The sequence below is a fragment of the Pseudorasbora parva genome, chromosome 1 (assembly GCF_024679245.1).
Source record: "Pseudorasbora parva isolate DD20220531a chromosome 1, ASM2467924v1, whole genome shotgun sequence".
NCBI lineage: Eukaryota > Metazoa > Chordata > Actinopteri > Cypriniformes > Gobionidae > Pseudorasbora > Pseudorasbora parva.
Window position 1 is genome coordinate 34342949 of NC_090172.1, and position 20267 is coordinate 34363215.

General features: G+C 38.0%; 1 protein-coding gene across 3 annotated transcripts in view; it reads left to right on the forward strand.

The window, feature by feature from the left end:
• The window catches only part of rbm33a (RNA binding motif protein 33a), a 66137-nt gene that overhangs the window by 23155 nt on the left and 22715 nt on the right, over nt 1-20267 (forward strand). Inside the window, exons 7-14 of one of the 3 annotated variants that reach the window (XM_067438469.1) lie at nt 127-319; nt 5150-5445; nt 12158-12482; nt 12988-13049; nt 15245-15368; nt 15649-15989; nt 17646-17930; nt 18241-18531. In XM_067438469.1, the coding sequence (XP_067294570.1) occupies nt 127-319; nt 5150-5445; nt 12158-12482; nt 12988-13049; nt 15245-15368; nt 15649-15989; nt 17646-17930; nt 18241-18531 (1917 nt within the window). The remainder of the gene's footprint in view (nt 1-126; nt 320-5149; nt 5446-12157; nt 12483-12987; nt 13050-15244; nt 15369-15648; nt 15990-17645; nt 17931-18240; nt 18532-20267) is intronic. The other 2 variants (XM_067438485.1, XM_067438477.1) reach the window with 2 other exon arrangements.

Below are 20267 nucleotides of genomic sequence, written 5' to 3' on the forward strand. Positions count from 1 at the left end.
AAGCTCGGTATGCATGAAACAGCATTTCACCCCTGCTTTAATGACAGCCTTTTTGTTTTTGGGTGAACTAACCCTTAAAAATGACATGGCATGAGTCTCATGATTTATGTGTGCTGCATGCTTCAGGTGGAGAATGAAAATGATCAAGAAGCTGAAGCTGAGCCAGAGCAGGATGCAGAAGTAAAGGAGGAATCTGATGAGGAAGAGGAAGATGTCGAAGAATCTAGACGCCTGCGATTTAAGACAGAGCGTAAAGATGACACAGTGGTCAGGCTCTCTGATGCTGTCAGTAAAAGAAGGAACATCCCAGAAACATTAGGTAAGGAATTAATATGAAACACCTTTTTGTACTGTTACAGGTCTAAAAATCTCATATGGTCTTGTTTTGAGTCACCTGACTATTATTTTACATTCTACAGTTCAAACAAAATATCTGTTTATTTTTATGATTTGGCTGCACTGTGAGTGACTATTTGTCCATTTGATTAGGTCATCAAGGCTCAAACCTAAACTCTTCCTTTAGGTCAGTTAGGCAGACCTACTGGATTAACACAGGGATGCAAACAGCGCGCTTTTCGGCGCCTCTCGCATTTTTCACGTCCGTTTGGGTGACTTGTGTGAATCGTGCAGATCCGACAAGTTTTTTAAGAGGTGGGGTGGGGGGGTGGCTGTCTGATTATAGTTTCACCAACAGTAATTCTGGATTGCCTCCACCAAACAGTAAATAGCTAAAGAAGCTAAATAAATCAGACCACTGCGCACCAAAACAGCAGTATGCGCGAAAGTGTGACCCACTGGTGTTTCTTCTGGCTGCGTATCTTTTACTGTCTATGGCAGTGTCATTGCGCGGCTCGCCCAGCTTAATTTGCGGCTCGCATATGGCAGTAATGATCATGCAGTCAATACATATATTTAATAAACACAAGCAGGGCTATAACCCATTAAAAACTCAAAGTGCCTGCTCTGTTATAAATCATTTATATTTTAAAAATGTATTTTTAAATACCCAAAACAGCTGCATTACAAAAGTTGGAAATATAGACTAGAAAATGTACACTAGCTCTGCCCTTACGTCCATGACTCACTGCGGAGTTGCCAGCTGTCTTTCCTGCTCTAAACGCAGAACACATTTTCATGAAATCCGTATCTATAACATGAATTGTATTTATTGTGCGGTTTATATGCCAAAATGACTTTTCATATGCATATGATACACATTGTCAACTAAGATTTGTGGTTTCGTGCCAGCATCATGAGCAGACAGCGTGCCAGAATCCAGTTCTCTTTTGCACTTGAATAAACTATAACACACAGGAAGAATAATGGCATAATGTCCGTTTTGTCGAGTATTCTCATATTAAATAACGTCTTATGGGTCCTGCACACTGTGCGATTTTTCAAAATCCTTTGCGAATGTCCCTTGTCAGACTGTACGGACATGATCGCCATGTCACACTGTAAGATCTCAATTGACATTAATGTCAGACTGCACGATAGTGAAGGCGCGCTAAAAACGGACACGCGCAAGAAAACTCACTCAGAGTTTTTTATCATCAATGAATGACGCGTTCAGTGACAGTGAACTGCATTACACGCAGGACTGAAATGCTGGCTACAAAGAAATCTCTAGCACTCGTTTTGGTCATAGTTTGTCTTGAAAAACGGAGTTATTTGACTGTCGTCGTAGGAGAAGTCACACTGCAGGATTGTGTGCCAAATCTTCTGACACTGCCAGAATTTCGTCTGAGGTAAAATTTGATCGCAGCGCTAATCGGCTGCCTGTGAACATGTCAAACTAACGACCAAAGACGTCAGATTTTAGCCTAGGATCTGAGGAATCTTTTAGGATTTGCTAAATTTGTCCCAGACGGCCAAATCGTGGCCAAAATCGCACAGTGTGCACCCGGCTTTAAACAATCTTAAATAGTTGTGAGGGGAAAAAAGGCGCGACACAGCGCGTCAGTACTGCAGCGGCAGAACTTAAAGCAACAGCAGCCATGCTGTCTGTCATTAATGTTAATCACTCTGCTCTTGACTAAAGGACTTTTGTAGCTTTAATAAGGATTAATCTATATTTAATTAATAATTTATGCAGTGCAGACTGTTTGATAACTTTGTTCAATTTCTGTAGTCTATTTTCTACCTGTGACACAGGAAGGACGCAGGTAAATATGACATGGGTTTATGAGAGGATTTTTTTAAGTTGACATTTAAAGCCTAATAAATGTTAAAAAAGCTTTCAGTTACACTGTAATGTTGAATGGCTATAATCAATGTTTAAAATTGGTGGAAAATATTTCATAGACCTATCTGTTTAAATGATACCGGCCTTCATTCATATTTATAAAAATATGCCATTAAAAAAAAAATCAAATATACTGTATTTGTTTTTTCTACATTAATTTGGTTATTTACTGTAAAATGATTGCATCATAAAAATATTAAAAATATATAAACACTTGTTTTTAATTGTGATTAATTGCAATTAATCACAGAAAAATGTATAATTGACTTGAAATAAAATAATCGAAATAATCGATTGACAACACTAAAAGAAAATTTACTTCAAAAATAGGGCTGTGCGATATTGAAGAAAAATGCGATATCTTGTTAAATAATGCGATGTTCAATATTTGATAAGATATTGCAATTAGTGTGTAAAATCTATTTCAATTATATTTATAAAAAAAAAAAAAAAAAAAAAAAAAATCTGTGAGTGAAACCATTTGTGTTTCACATTGTTTCTGGGAAAAGAAAGCATCGCTACAACTTCTGAAAGTGACCAGCTGTGTTTTAGCCAACATTTGTGTCACACATTGTTCACATTTCGGTGTGTGTGTCAAACAGCGCGAGACTGCAATTTATTGTTTTATGCAAATTTTGTCGTTTAATAACTCTTTTTAACGTCAAGCAAGTCACTTAAGTAACAGTAGTCGTGTGCCCAGTCTATTCTCTGCCCAATGTGTGACCTAAAACGTACAATTTTCCACAATGTTAAAGTAGCCTATTAAAATCATTCAGATATTGCGAGCCATTAAGATATGTACATTTGCGATATTTCGATATATTGCACAGCCCTAATTAAAAATATATTATGCATACATACCCACTATCTATCTGCCTTTTGTATTTATTGCATTGCATATTGTATGTTCAGGGATGACAGATTGATAAGCATATCATATGCTATTGGATGTAACTTTTTACACTTTGCTAAAAGTTGCTCTCCTATTGATTTTGTCCTATCAGTGTGGCTCTCCTGAAAAAAATAGCGAAGATCACTGGTCTATGGTATCTGCCACTGTAACACATTTTCAGAATTTCATTTTACTCTACAGTGCCTTGCGAAAGTATTCGGCCCCCTTGAACTTTGCAAACTTTTGCCACATTTCAGGCTTCAAACATAATGATATGAAACTGTAATTTTTTGTGAAGAATCAACAACAAGTGGGACACAATCATGAAGTGGAACGAAATTTAGTGGATATTTCAAACTTTTTTAACAAACCAAAAACTGAAAAATTGGGCGTGCAAAATTATTCAGCCCACTTTAATACTTTGTTACAAAGTTAATACTTTGTAGCGCCACCTTTTGCTGCGATTACAGCTGTAAGTCGTTTGGGGTATGTCTCTATCAGTTTTGCACATCGAGAGACTGAAATTTTTGCCCATTCCTCCTTGCAGAACAGCTCGAGCTCAGTGAGGTTGGATGGAGAGCGTTTGTGAACAGCAGTTTTCAGTTCTTTCCACAGATTCTCCATTGGATTCAGGTCTGGACTTTGACTTGGCCGTTCTAACACCTGGATATGTTTATTTTTGAACCATTCCATTGTAGATTTTGCTTTATGTTTTGGATCATTGTCTTGTTGGAAGACAAATCTCCGTCCCAGTCTCAGGTCTTTTGCAGACTCCATCAGGTTTTCTTCAGAATGGTCCTGTATTTGGCTCCATCCATCTTTCCATTAATTTTAACCATCTTCCCTGTCCCTGCTTAAGAAAAGCAGGCCCAAACCATGATGCTGCCACCACCATGTTTGACAGTGGGGATGGTGTGTTCAGGGTGATGAGCTGTGTTGCTTTTACGCCAAACATAACGTTTTGCATTGTTGCCAAAAAGTTCAATTTTGGTTTCATCTGACCAGAGCACCTTCTTCCACATGTTTGGTGTGTCTCCCAGGTGGCTTGTGGCAAACTTTAAATGACACTTTTTATGGATATCTTTAAGAAATGGCTTTCTTCTTATATTTCTCTTATACGGAGACTTGATTACACACAGGTGGTGGTGGATTCTATTTATCATCATTAGTCATTTAGGTCAACATTGGATCATTCATTGGATCCTCACTGAACTTCTGGAGAGAGTTTGCTGCACTGAAAGTAAAGGGGCCGAATAATTTTGCACGCCCAATTTTTCAGTTTTTGATTTTATAAAAAAGTTTGAAATATCGAAAAAAAATTCATTCCACTTCATGATTGTGTCCCACTTGTTGTTGATTCTTCACAAAAAATTACAGTTTTATACCTTTGTTTGAAGCCTGAAATGTGGCAAAAGGTCGCATAGTTCAAGGGGGCCGAATACTTTCGCAAGGCACTGTATGTGTCTATAAGGGTGGGCCCGGGGTGGCAGCCCACCCCTGTATATTCTGGATATTTGCCGTGGGGCGAGGGCTTCGATTATCTCTCTCTTTTTTCACCATACATGTGTTTGCATCCCTGTTAACATGACATAATTAATATTCATGAGCAAAGTCTACCTAGTTATGCACTTACCAAAATATTTTTGTTTCGTAAGGTTATTTGTGAAGGCTGTTTTTGTTTGTTGTGAAGTTAACTGAAAATATTAACTTGACAGAAGTTATCTAATGTCTCTTTGTATATCTTATTTTTTATATTTTAGTTTCTTGTATTGTGTACCATTCCAGACTTTTAGACAGCTTTTAAAAAAACAACATCTTTAACTTAATGGCCCAAGTGCTTATAAACAAATTATTATATTTTATTATCATTATCCTATTTATGAGCAGTATAAAAGGGAAAAATTGATTCTTTAAAATAACTTCTTTTCTAGATAAGTTGAAGTTGATAAGTTAAACCTCAATTTCTTTATTTGTCAGTATCAAATGTGTCGTTGTTTTGTATTTCCTTTCAGAGCTCTCTGAGGAAGCTAAAGCAGACCTGCAGGAGTTTGAGGAAAGGGAACGTCAGAGGAAGCAGGGTCGTTTTGGAGGACGAGGGAGAGGGGGGCCACGAGGAGATGGAGGGAGGGGAGGAATGGGAGGTAGAGGTGGAATCCGGGGAAGAGGAGGAGCAGGAGGACGAGGAGTCGGTGGAAGAGGCAATTTCCCTCTGTTTGGAATGAGTGGTTTCCGTGGTGATGGAGTTGGAGGTCAAGGAAGAATAAATGAGCAAAGGCCTCCACTGATGCAAGTGAATTTGGGAATGCAGGTAAGAAACTGACTGTGAAATGGCACAAAATATGAATTCTTCTACTGATAGGACATTAGAGACTCATGCATACGTTTTTACTATCTGAAGAAAATTTCCCAAAGTGTTCCTGTCAGACTCCACTGTCCACTGAACATATTTCAGTAAATCCAAATTAAGCTAACAAAGGTTTTTAGAAAAAATTATTTCAATCACAAATATACACGAGACTTATGACTAGTTTTGGGTAGGGCTGGGCCATAAAACGATAATGATAATATATATATATATATATATATATATATATATATATTTGGGATGTGTTGATGTGCTGTCTGTAGCCTAAGCCAAGGGCTTGACATTTGTCTGGGACAAATAAAATATAAAAATAACCAGAAACGCGAGAATGATCCAGATTTTTTGGTTGTTTTTATTATATTCAATGTAAACAGCGGTTGATGATTGTATCTCTGCCTCTGGTACGTTAACAAGTCGCGTTGAGGCTTGCGCTGCCTGGATCTTTGTGACATTCGTGGAGAAATCAAAACAATTGAGCAGCAATATAAACTCACAGAAGAAACATACTGGGGTAAAACTGAGTTTTTTTGTAGTTGTTGATATTTATGATTTATGATATTGTTAATAACACAAGTCGACTTTTCAATCATGAATTGTGTAGCATGAATAGTGTAGCCTAGTTCAATATACAAGTAGCCTAATTAATATTAAGTTACTTACATTTTAGATCCAAACAACCTTTTTTTGTTCCATTTCACTCATGATTTCACCGACGAAAATAGTTCAAAAAGAAAGCAACACTCAGCGCAGTGTTTTGTTACTAAATGATTCAGCGTTTTGAATGAATCATTTGAATAAACACTCAATGACTCACTTATGAAGACAATCACTTAGGGGGCGGTTATGTTTAAAAAAAATGATTGCATGTTTTATTTAGAACATCAATCTTATAACATTTTTTAGCTGTATTTTTTGCTGTTTAAATTATTTAATTTGATTGGTAGCAGCCTAGTGTTTTTTACTATTATAACAGAATTTATTAATCAAATGTAAGAATTTAACAGGAAAGATGATGCATACATTTAATAAGATTTTAAAAATAACTCCCTGGGGTGAATATCACAAATATGCAGATTTATGTAGGCCTATGTTAACGCTGACAGAACACTGATGAGAATATTACTACAGAATCAATAGATGTATACCACCAATTTAATTTAATTTTATTTTATTTAATTTTATTATTGTTCAAGTTGATATTTACAAGAAATATTGTAACTGTAACTAACTTTTAACTCCTGTAAAAAGCACCTTATTTGTTTAAAGTGTTTGCAAACCATATTTTATTGAACTTTTTTTTTTAGCAGCACTTTTGTATTCATTATTGAATTTTACGCATACTGCGAATAATCACAGAAAATCATGCGATTAATCACGATTAAACATTTTAATCGTTTCCCAGCACTAATAGAAATTAAAAAAAAAATCTGGGAGCCCCACAATAAAATAGCCACACTTATAATATTGTTCACCAGCTGACACTATATACAGGTCCTTCTCAAAAAATTAGCATATGTGATAAAAGTTCATTATTTTCCATAATGTAAGGAAAAAAATTAAACTTTCATATATTTTAGATTCATTGCACTCCATCTGAAATATTTCAGGTCTTTTATTGTTTTAATACTGATGATTTTGGGCTACAGCTCATGAACCTAACATTTTGTGAGCTGACTCTTGAAACATTGAGGAGATTTAGATGCTCCATACAGTGTGGAAATGAACGGGTCTTTATCATCGCTGAAGTGAGCGACAATACGATCGCAAATGGACAAACAAGCGAACATGACACATGAGCATATTCAAGCAAAAAAAAGCCAGCATATATTAGTTCTTTCTTGGCTAATGTCCATGCTGTGTGACTCATGTGTTTTGAATGATGACGTGCACTGAACCTCTTTTCTCACCATAGACATGCCCCTTACCTGCTGATTGGCTGCAGGTTTGTTATTCCACTCGGCTCGAGTCCTTTTTCTAAAACTGTTTTGAAATAACACTTACCCCACCTTTAACGAAGAAGACGATCATCTAAATCTGTAGCCCCACCCACCAATTTGTGCATGGCATGTTATAGGGCATCTTTAAATGGCAAACACGGCACAGAAACCACATCAGACCGTTTAATGCTTCTCTGAAACCGTAAATGCATTTACACAGGAATTAAAATCAAAGGAAAAAATGCTTTGAACATTACTAATTTAAAAATACAGTTTTAACAAAGTGTTATAATTTAAAAAAAATAATAATGAAATGATATATAAAAATAAAAATACAGAATTTTAAAATATTTTCCTCTGCATGCTATATATAGGCGCTTTGATGTTTGCAATAATTCTGAACTTATAGGCTATTGTAGGCTACGGTATAGTTATTTTATATTTCTTAAAAGGGTCATATAATGGTACATGCACTTTTACAAGCTGATTGTATGGAAATGTGTGTTGGCAGTGCCTGTACACAACCATCCTATAATGATAAAAATCCATCAAGTATTTTAAATGTCCTTATATGTTTTCCCCTGTCTCAAATCGAGCCGTTCGACCGTGTGATGTCACCCAGTCAGACGCCCCTCCCAAGACTGTTGATTGACAGAGCGTTTCAACTCAGACCCGCCCTGAGCGAGTTCAAGCTGTCGTCGTCATATCTGCCATTGTACAAGTAGAGTCGCTGGAGCAGAATGGCATCTAAGAGATTGTGGTGTTCTTTTCTTGTATGTAATAATGAACACAGCAGTCATTCTGATGTTCCTAAATCCGAACCGCTGAAGATGCGGTGGCTGAGTTTTGTTTTCTTCAATGCTTTTATGTCTGCACGAACCGCAAAGCATTTCTCACCAGACTGCTTAATAACCGAGGGTTAGTATGAAGCAGGTTTTGCTAAGAAGCTGCTCCTGAATAAAGATCTGTAACTTACCACCTCTTCGTGTGCCTGCTGCATCTCCAGAAGAAGTGAGTAGTTTGACGCGTGCACCCTTCACGATGAATGCAGCTAAAGTTTACAGGGTAAGTTAAATTTCGCCAAGCTTTCTATGTATGACGTTCTCAATATAATTCATAATCCCACGTTTATAATAAGCAACATGTTATGGTTATTGTGTTATCACAAACGGTGTACGCTGATTTTAAAGTTAACATGGACGTGGTAACACTACACTAAGCTTAATTATGTAGATGGTTTATAACAGTACTGTAAAATACTTTTTTTACTGTAAAAAAAATCGTGTTGTAACAGTTATTACAATGCATAGATAACGTTACGCATCACTGACAAACCTACATTAACAGAAAAAAAGTTTTTATTGGCTTTAGGTGTTACATCAATCTGTCAATGATCTAACATATACGTCAGTAAACACGCAGTAGTTCGCGCTAACATTACCCTGCCAGTACATAAAGATAGATCAAAGTGACATTACGTTAACCAACCATTCAGAAAAGTCCTGTTTAGTCTTAAATGTCGAATTTCGTTGGAGCTGTCGTCTTGTCATGGGTCCCACTCCGGTTGCACAGATCTTTTTTATGGTCTATGATCTGTCCTTAAACTCACGTTTCGCCTCTACTGTTGTCAAGGGTAACACTCCTTGTGCCTGCACACAGAACAGAGGGGCGGGGTCATTTGTTATTTAAAGCTGTATACACTGAAATGGCTTGGTGAAAACAGCTGTTTTTCACCAGGTAAAATGTGTCTTTTTACAATACTAATAAGAATTTTTAATTAAATTATATTATCAAGTTTTAATTTAGTAACTAAAGAATCATATTAACTTGTATAAAAATGGCATTATATGACCCCTTTAATAAAATTGTGCCCGATTGAACAAATGCTATGAAAGAAATTACTTATTATTATTGGTAGATCACCTCAGGATTAAAATTGGTTTTTTTAAAGTACAGAAAGTCACTTTGGAGCAGTCACAACTAATGAAAAATGATAGTTTTTCAGGTAGGACAGCAAATATCAAATCGAATATCAAATATTGTTCTCAAAGAGACTATTTTTGGAATATAATATTTTTAATGCACAAAATCACAGTGACGCCGACTGGGTTAAGCATTTACCGTTTCTGAGGGGAAATGTTGCAGTGCGTTAATCTGGCAGTCTCTTCAATGGAAGATTATAACGGCGAACGCCAATTTATTACACACAACGGTGATTTGCTTAAGTGAATGATATTAGTACAGGACTCTTTTACTTTAATTCCTAGATAGTTTGTCTCCTGCTTCTGGATTCTCGCGCAGCGTGAGCTGATGCTGACTGGCGGTTGTCATGACAGTGACGTAGTTTAAGGTGGCACAAGTTCACGTTCATTTACACTAAATCAAAACTGTATCAGCATCGCCTTTGATACTAGGGGCCGGGGATGGGTCAGACCCGGCAAATTTTATGTCTGCTTTTATGCGGCATTGTCTTTACACAGAATTTTGAGCAGACACCGAGATTAACTCGGCTGTGTAAAGATGCCTATAGATAAATAACATAGGCCTATGTGGAACTAAACTGGATCAAATGTCCAAGGAATAAAAATTATGCGTAACCTTAATTCGGATTCCAATATTATGAATGCAAGGATGAACTTTATTTTTAATGAATATCCATCTCGCGTGATGGGGAAGACATCTATTGAGTATGTGTTGATTATTGGAGTTGTTGGTTCATTTTGTTGCGATTCGTGATCAGACTCGGACATGTATAGGCCAGGGATCGCAAAGCCTGACGTCCTGGGGCTAATGTGTTTTCCAGACACACTACCAAAACGTATTGCCGGCCTGCCGACGGGCCATCTTAAATACCGAAATAACATTCCTTTCTTGATGCGTGTTGTTCACTCTCTTGACTTGATATTTGAAGGAAAAATGCAATCGCGGAAGTTTTGATCATGCTGATTTGTCTGGCACTACTACTTTCGTCAACTTGGCATTTTCCAAACTGTATCGAAACTGTGACCCCCAAAAAAGTGACACAAACTGAACCATGAGTAATTTGAACTGTTACACACCTACTGGCCAGTGACCAGTGAGCTGCTTTGTAAAAGGGAGAAGTGATAAGCAATTGTCCCATCCAAACCTTTCCCTCATCAAATAGCACATACACTCATTGTTATCCATGCTGATTCTGTGCCAAGGGGTTTTCTGGGCTTCTCCTACACTTAATTAAATTGTTACGCCTCAAATGAGCAAATTCACATTTACAAGGTAAACTTTTTACTTCTGCTGCATTGGCAACATAACTACTTTGGAAGAGATGGAAACATCAAATGTATGCATTTCAATGGCAACACTATCAACGCGAAATGAACCTGCAGCAGTCAGGTGGTGCTGCTAAATATTTTTTTGGAACCTGTATTACTTTTCTCAGGATTTGTTGAATAAAAATGTACAAAACATTTTACAAAATCACAATGTTTTGCTAAAAAAAAAAAAAACTTTTTGAATGATGTCTTGCTCTTATCTGTATTACCATAAATGACAGAGTATTTTAAGTTTATAATAAAACAAAAATCATTTGGCATTGTGCTGATTTGTAAATGAGGGGGCCCAGGCCCCCTCTTGGCTACGCTACTGGTAAACAATAACACTGTTTACAACATTTGGACACGTTATTAGTGACACAACTTTTCAAACAAATTTTAACTTTATTGTTCAAGCTCTTGAAATTTGTTCCTTTTGAGGCTATTGAAGATTTTGAATCAGTTTTAGATGTTGGTGTGTTGATTTGTGTCTTGTCTCACCCTTGTGTTGCTTTTGAGTAAAAGTCAATTATCACTGTTCTCACTCCCCCTCTTATCCATGTTGATATATGGATTATGGCAAATAACTTGGCGGGAGTCCATTGAGGAAGCATTACACCAAATTAAATTTGTACTTTGCTGAAGGATTTAGCTTCCTGCGCTTATTTTATTATTAAATATCTGTCGAGGGTGTAATCCCTTTGCGCTTGAGCTGTTAGTTTGAACGTTCGTGCTGCACCTTTTTCTTTTTTTTTTCTTTTTTTTTTTTAAAAGCTGATTTTCTTTTATGGAGAAGGAAAGCCTTTTCAGGCTTTTGACACAACTTGTCATTCCTTGACATTGATGTGTTCTTTTACGTTACGCTTCAGACAGTGGTATATAGTTCACTGCTGTAATGATTTAATTGAATTCCCCTCCACTCCTGTCTACGAGTTGTCATATAATGTACAAGTTGTCTTCATCTGATAATGAGTTAATAAATATAGTGTGCTTACATGTGCAAGGTTTTCTGAAATAGACTGCAATATGTATCTGTAGTTTGGGGAGTACATTTTTCACTTATCGTATGAAATATGTTGACCTTTGGCATTAATTGATATGGATGCAGAGGCACAGTGTATGTTTTTTGGGAGCGTACATTAGCATTTTGTATTCAACTTAAACTCCTTATTTAATTCCGATTTAGTCGCAGGCACATGGCTCTTATGATTGATTACTTGATTAAAGGGGTTGTCTTGAGACCAAGGTCACAACACTACAAGATAATGATTTTTCGGAGGTGAAAGAGAGAAGGCTTATTTTATTGATTGATGGTCTTTTTGTTTTTCTCTCTTGCTCTCTTGCTCTCTCTCTCTCTCTCTCTCTCTCTCTCTCTCTCTCTCTCTCTCTCTCTCTCTCTTTTTTTTCTTTCTTTGTTTTTTTTTAAAGCAGCAGCTCAGAATGACTCCTCCACTCCAGCATCACCACCATCAGTCGCGTCTACCTGGTTCGAGAGGCTCTGGTGGTCCTGGGCTCTTCCCAGATCCAGGCACCCCGATTCCTCAGCAGCCGCTGCAGCTGTTGATGCCACACCTGGCCCACCGTTCCTCAGGGCCCAGAACACAACACGACACGCACGGACTGCCCTTGTTGAGCTCACCACCCCGGCACTCGCACGTACATCCAAACCAAAACCAGCAGCATCAACAGCACCACCCCAAGAACATTCACATTAACCCTCACTTCAGAGGACCCTCCTCCTCACCTGTACAAGGTATGGCCCCAGAGACCAAACCAGCAACCTGATATTCATATATTTGTGCGGATCGAAGCTGTTTGAGCATCTGCTGTAAAATGAGTATGACATTGTGAAGTGCCTATATTCCATGTTAATTTTGTACGCTTTGCACTTTTGCAAATTTTTACTTGGGTCCTTTTAAAGTATTTTCCCCCTTTGGTATGGCCTTCACACTGTAGGCCGTCCATCAGCATTAAACCATCTTTCTGAAATGCACACATCTGCGGAGGTGAAATGATTCACAGCTAAATTACTCCTTTTGAGTGTCAGTTTATCTCATTAGGTGGCCCAGTCTGCTCGAGAGAGAGATGCACAGTTTAATCAGCAGAACAGCCCTCTCTCTGTGACCAGCTGTGACAAACCATGGTTTAGACACGTGGCAAGAAGAGACTTTTATGGTGTCTGTGTTACGCCGCCCAACTCTTCTCGTTCTGCATCCCCTTTTCTGACTCATACTTTTTTATTTCCATTTTAATCTCAGTTCCCTCAATGCCCCCTGTGCAGAGCCAACCGAGGCCTAACATCGTTCCACAGAGACTCCCGGTAAGTAACCTCACATTGCTTTAAGTTAGAATTAAGTGCTTTCGCTCTGCATAAAACTGCAGTGTGTTACGGTCGAGGCATCATGGTGTTTCCTGAATTTGACTGGCCCGTAGTCACAGAAACCAACATTTGTCTTGCTGTGTGGAAGGCATGTCTCTAAAAATGTCCTCATATGTGGGGAAGATCTGCCAGTTGAAATCGAAAGGGAGAGCGTGGAAACTCAGAACAGATGTAAAAGCCCGTTACTGTCTGTAAGGATGTAGAGTAACCATCAGGCAGCTGCCCGTGCTGTGGCTAAAGTGATTACTGCTGAGGGGACTATCTTACCCCCCACCCCACAAATCTCCCCAAATCTCTTTTCTGTCCTCACTGATATACTTTGGTTTTCTCTTTTGCTTTTGCTCTCAAATGGATGCATAAATCACTGTTTCAGTATGATAAATGCCAGTAACAGAAACGTTTTGCAGTGTTACATGCTAAATTTATATTTAATAATATTTTAAAACTTTTTTTTTTCTATTTATATATCTGTTTTTATGATCTCAATCAAGACTACATGGATAATGAATTTAAATATTAACATTACACAGTTGGACCATTTAACTGCAAAAAAAACTTATTATAATCAGTCACATCACCTAAAATACAATATATAATTTATAATTTATATCAATTCGATCTGAAATTCCTGATGGAAAATCCATGTTATTTGTCAACTATTCATGTACTGCACAGCCCCAAGTTTGGGGATACTGGACCCTTAGTGATCATCCCTAATCTTGCTGAATAGGAAGAGGTCCACACACGCACTCATTCATGACACATTTCCAGCTGTCTGTCTCCCATAACCATTCTGGTACAGACAGGTCACCGTTTAAAATGCCATTGGCATTTTGCAGGAAGCAGCGTCCATTAGCCCTCTGGGCACTTGATTATCATACATTAGCATATGATCACATCTCATCTTACAATAGGCTGATCCACAATTTCTCTATGAATATTTACTACTGCAGAGTTTTTGAATATTAATCTGCATGCTACATTTTTATATTGTATTCTGTGTTCAATGCTGCTCATTGCAGAAAAATCATTAAACTGCTTAGTAAGCTCATAGCCTGGCTTCATTTTGCAAGTTAGTTAAAGGTTCAAGTTTGATTTTCTTTTGCAAGTAACATTTATTGCATTATTAGGTGTTATTCTAGTTTAATGGATAAACTGCTTTTATAATGTCATACATTTTCAACGTTTGACAGAGTCAACTTTGACATTTGGGATGCCTGAACACTGAACATCAGAAATTATTAATTTGATGTGTGTATTTTATTTTTAGACACATGAGGCTTGCCTCCAAAATGGCAGCAGCCTATGTTTGGCATTTGTCTTTCCCACTCCCTCTCTATCTCCCAAGCAGATCATAACTGGTTACATATTGAACAGATCCATGGGTATTTACGAAAGATTAGCCCCCAGAAAGGACATGCTCCTTTTATCAAACGAATGCAAACTTGCAAAGGTATTGTGAATGTACTTAAGCTCCCATTGTGTTACAGGAGCTGACCTTTTGAATAGAGCAATGAAGTCCACAATAACAATGTGATTCTCTCGCTCCCTCCTGGCCATTGTTTAGCTAAGCTGCCTGATTGACTTTCTGTTAAGCAACTTGGCTGGCCTTGGTGACACTCACTGGCCGACTGAAGATCAGAGCTGAAAACGTGGATTAAAAGTTTGATTGCATCTTAAGTCATTTATAATGAGTAAAGAGGTGCTAAGCATCACAATTTGCTGGAGTGTGGCCCCTTTGAACGAAGGCTAATTTCTTAAGAGCGAAGGATTTTTTTCAAAGAATAAAGGAGAGGGGATTCACATTCAACTCCAGGATTAGTATGGATCGTTATCTTTTTCCTCTGGAAAGGTAGAGGGGGGATTTTGAGTTTTATGAGCATTGGGTTAGGTAAGCACTGAGAATGGATAAAGATTTATAATTCAAGGGTGTATGCAAATAGCTTGCTTTCTATCTAAAAGATTCCTCAATGCTATAAGCTGAAGTTTATGATCTTAATATGAAGAGCTACATTTAAAAAGAAGACAAGGAGCACAAAATAAGAGGCTTTTTGGCTTTGAAACTTGTGTCAACAGTAAAGCTTATGCTGGAATAGTCATGTTTTTATTTTTTGCTGTTTTCTGTCCTCATCCAGGCTCCTGATTTTCAGCAGCATCTCCAAGGGAATTTTGGCCCACTTCAGCGGCCTCTGCCCTCCCAGGAGCAATGGAGAGGACCACCACCACATCACCAGGATCAAGAGCACTTTTTCACTGGTGGTAAGGTCAAAAAAAGATGGTTACACTTGTTGCCTGCATAGACATATCTATATATATATATATATATATATATATATATATATATATATATATAGATATAGATATAGATATAGATATAGATAGATAGATATATATATCAGACAGAGCAGGTATATATTCGTTTGCTTGGCAACTGAAGCGTGACATCAACAATGTCGGAATTGATACTGCTTCTCTGATCCTGTTTCTGGCTTCTCCTTCACAGTATCTCTTTTCTTCTTTTTCTTTTTCTTATTCCTAGAACCACGTTTTTCAGGCCAGCAAATGTTCGACCAATCTGGCCCTCCCCCCCTCATGAATAACAGTGTTCTTCCGATTTCGGGACAAGGCCCTCCATCTTTCCCCCCACAAGGGGGACTCGGAGGTCCTGGATTTGGTCCTCTGGGGCTGGGGCAGAACCAAGGGCCTCAGGGAGGTGGTGTTTTCCAGAGAGAACCCCTTCGGCCGGGTATGGGCCAGCAGCATGCAGGACCCCCTGGCCCCCGTCCCTTTGTGGGTCACAGACAGCCCTTCTCCCCCCAGCAGCAGGGACCCCCCTTTAGCCCCCAACACATGCCGTTTGGTATGCAGGTACGCCAGAGAGTAAGTTGGTTTACCAAAAATCTGCACGGCCTTGCTGGCGTGATGAACATTATATTGCTTGTTAATTGACAGAATGGTTTTCATGTTTTTTTTGTTTGTTTTTCTGTATTCACAAATTTTATGATATGCTCAAGTCTCAGCCCTGGAATTTAGTTCAGGAAATATTTCAGTTGTACACTACAATTCAAAACTCTGGGGCTAGCAAGATATTTAGAAGAAGACTCTTATGCTCACCAAAGACTGCATTTATTTAATCAAAATACAGTAAAACAGTAATATTGTATAATACTATTACAGTTTTAAATAACTGTTCTATTTTAAAATGTAATCTATTCCTGTGATGGCAAAGCTGAAATTTCAGCATCATTACTCCTGTCTTCAGTCACATGATTTGTCATAAATCATTCTAATATGCAGATTCAGTGCTCAAGAAACAAATCTTAATTATATCAATGCTATTATAACCCGTGCTGTTTAATAATTGTAATTTTTTTAAGGATTTTTTTAATATAAATATAATAATATCTGTATTTATTTGAAATAGAAATATTTTGTAAGATAATGTCTTTTATGTCACATCTGATCAATGTAATGCATACTTACTGAATGAAAGTATTATTTTGAATGATATTGAATTATATAATTTAAAAAATATATTTCTTAATATAAATATTACTGACCCCAAACTTTTGAATGGTATTGTACATGGCACAGAGTCATTCCTAAAGTGTTTTAGTTTGGTTCTAAACCATTTATTGTAAGCCGTACAGGGTTTATACACAAGTACATTTTCAGTTTCAGTTTGAAACGTAGGTGTTGTGTCGACTGAGCAAGGAGAAGCTGCTGTCTTCAATTCAAGCAGCAGACAAGACTGCCCTCTTGTGTTAGCACTGTTTGTCAGATCATGGTTATTTGAGGTCACTGGGTTAGTTGTTACACATATGCTGCACAGTTCTCTTTTTCATGAAAATAGTTTGTCTTGATTCTCATCAAACACAACATGGTGTTATTTTTTTTTTTGCTAAACATTAACTGGTTCAGACATTTTTTTGTTTTGTTTGGTAGACTATTTAAATATATACAGGGATGACTTGCAGAGTAATATGATTCTCATTTGTGACTGGCCTAATTTTCACTGTACGTGTCCTTTAGAGAACCGATACCTAAAACTGGATCTGATTCGTTTGTACACTTGAGATGGCAACTTTGTACTTTACTTTTTATCAGTGATGTGATTTGTATCCGTATTTATATGGAAACTATGGAAACTAAACTAAACTATAACCTGAAAACTATGGCCAATGTGAATTGTGAAAAAGATGGTGAGGTGGGGTGTACTGTATGATGAAAATTAAATTGTGAAATGTCCTTAAACAATTACTAAATAAACTGCAAAATGTTACTTTTTCTAATGCATTTATGCCATACACAAATAGCTTCTGACAGTGTTGCACGAGTTCGCAGCGCCATCTGCGGGACATCCTTAGCATGTTTCTAAGCACCAAATACGAGTAAATTTCAGCGTTGAAACTGTTACTCACCAGATGCCCTAGTACCTTCTTCTTTGCCTTCAGCTGAGATTGAGACATGCCTGTTTTATGCACATTTGTTTATAGTTCTCACTCTGGCTGTATTCTTGTTTTTTACGGTTTTCAGGGTCTATTGCAGCAGCCCCTGCTCCATGATCCTTCACTATCCCATCAGCCTTTGCACCAGCAGCAGCACCAGCAACATAGACAGGACTTGGCCCCACAGGGCCTGCCTCACTCCCAGCCTCCGCCACAACACCAACAGCATCACCAACACCACCCAAGGGACCACCATCCCATGGTGCACCTCTCCCAGCCCCGTTTCCGTCAATCAATTCAAAGTAGCCATAGACAGATGCAGTCCCGACCACAGGCCAACCAGCAACGAAACAATCATGGCAGGCCCAGAATGGTAAGCCATTTCAGATGTGTATTTTTTGCAGTAAGCAGGTTGTCAATAAAGCAATAATAGCCCTGTTTCCACCAAAATTACCCAGAACAATTTGTCTCAGGACCTTTTCCCTCCAGCCCTGTTACTGCCCTGTTGCATACCGAGTACCAACCAAAAGTTCCTAGTTCCTGGGGAAAGTTCCTGCAGTGGAAACAAGGCTATTGGTTATAAATATACATGTTAGTCAGCTCTCTAGGTTATGAGGCAAGACTGGTCTTAGCAATACTTTTTTATTAATGTCCACACATATATCTGACCTACTCCTCTTTAGACGCCTCCTTCTCCACTGCAACAGATTCCTCCTCAACGCAACAGCAACCTTCGTGAGCTGCCCATTGCATCTAGCAACAATAATAACCGGCCGTCAGTGCCTAGTGGGCAAGCAAAGCCAGTTACTAGGCCAACACAGAATGTTAGGCAAGGGCAGGCTGCTCATTCTGGACCAGCAGGAAGGGGAGGACCTGTGACACAAGGGCAGGGCTCTGCCAGAGCACCGCAGCCGCCAAGTGTGCCTGGGATGAAGAGAGAGCATCCAGCTGCACAGTCAAGCACCACTCCAGAGGTACGTGACTATATACACACCTTTTGTTTGTGAGGGGTTAATGTTAAGCATGTTTTCCACCCATAAATGTTTGCCATGGGAACTATTTAGTGGGAATCTTTTGGTTCTTTTGGCAATTTTGGAGGTTACAATTAAATTAAAAATAGATTTTTCATTTATCGATTCAGTTCAATAGGTCTTTAAGAAAAAATCTCACTAATTAAATATAAATCTTGAAATTTAACCCTAACTCCATTTTAGTCAAATATTATAAAACAAATGCAGTCATTAAACACATGACTGGCAGTCTTCTGTAATAGAGCCAAGCAGCCCTGAGACAAGTAGAAAAACTACTTAAGTAAAATCCTTGAATACAAAAATAAAAACTTTTTCAAATATAAAACTGGCCAATAAAATAAAAATATATACATTTTTGTGGCTTGTATATTTAATAACATATGCTAGGTTAAAGAAGTACTGCAAAGTTAGACATGTAACATTTTTTAAATGTAAAAATCATCAGAAGAATCATGACTCGTGTGTATATCTATCTATCTATCTATCTATCTATCTATCTATCTATCTATCTATCTATCTATCTATCTATCTATCTATCTATCTATCTATCTATCTATCTATCTATCTATATAAGCACACACACACACCTAAAGGATTATTAGTAACACATGTTCAATTTCTCATTAACGCAAGTATCTAATCAACCAATCACATGGCAGTTGCTTCAATGCATTTAGGGGTGTGGTCCTGGTCAAGACAATCTCCTGAACTCCAAACTGAATGTCAGAATGGGAAAGAAAGGTGATTTAAGCAATTTTTAGCGTGACATGGTTGTTGGTGCAAGACGGACCGGTCTGAGTATTTCACAATCTGCTCAGTTACTGGGATTTTCACGCACAACCGTTTCTAGGGTTTACAAAGAATGGGTTGAAAAGAGAAAAACATACAGTATGCGGCAGTCCTGTGGGCAAAAATGACTTGTTGATGCTAGAGTTCAGACGAGAATAGGTCGACTGATTTAAGCTGATAGAAGAGCAACTTTGACTGAAATAACCACTCGTTACAACCGAGGTATGCAGCAAAGCATTTGTGAAGCCACAACACACACAACCTTGAGGCGGATGAACAGCAGAGGACCCCACCGGGTACCACTCATCTCCACTACAAATAGGAAAAAGAGGCTACAATTTGCACAAGCTCACCAAAATTGGACCTTTTAAGACTGGAAAAATGTTGCCTGGTCTGATGAGTCTCAATTTCTGCTGAGACTTTTAGATGGTAGCGTCAGAATTTGTGGGGGATATTTTTTGGCACACTTTAGGCCCCTTAGTGCCAATTGACATATCAGTAAGCCCCACCCCCCTCTTAGTTACTGTTGCTAATTCAGACAAACAAATGGATTTGCTATGTCTTACAATGACAGCTGTCAGTGTGAAAACCTCATACAATCGCATCCAGGATAACATCCAGGATCAACACTGTTCATGTACCACAGGGGCAGATGTAACCATCTTAATATGGAAAGAAACACTGAAATGTAGACCATCGTTTATGTTTTTTTAATTTAACTTACACCGTTACATGGCGTGAGAACAGTTACCTATCACTAAGAGTTACCTATCACTAACTTTAATTGTAACTTAATGAAAGTATAACAACCAAAAAAAATCCTCTAAGGAAAACTGGAATGAGTGTTACAGTACCCCAGGAACATTGTTTTACTATTTTTGTAGCAGAAA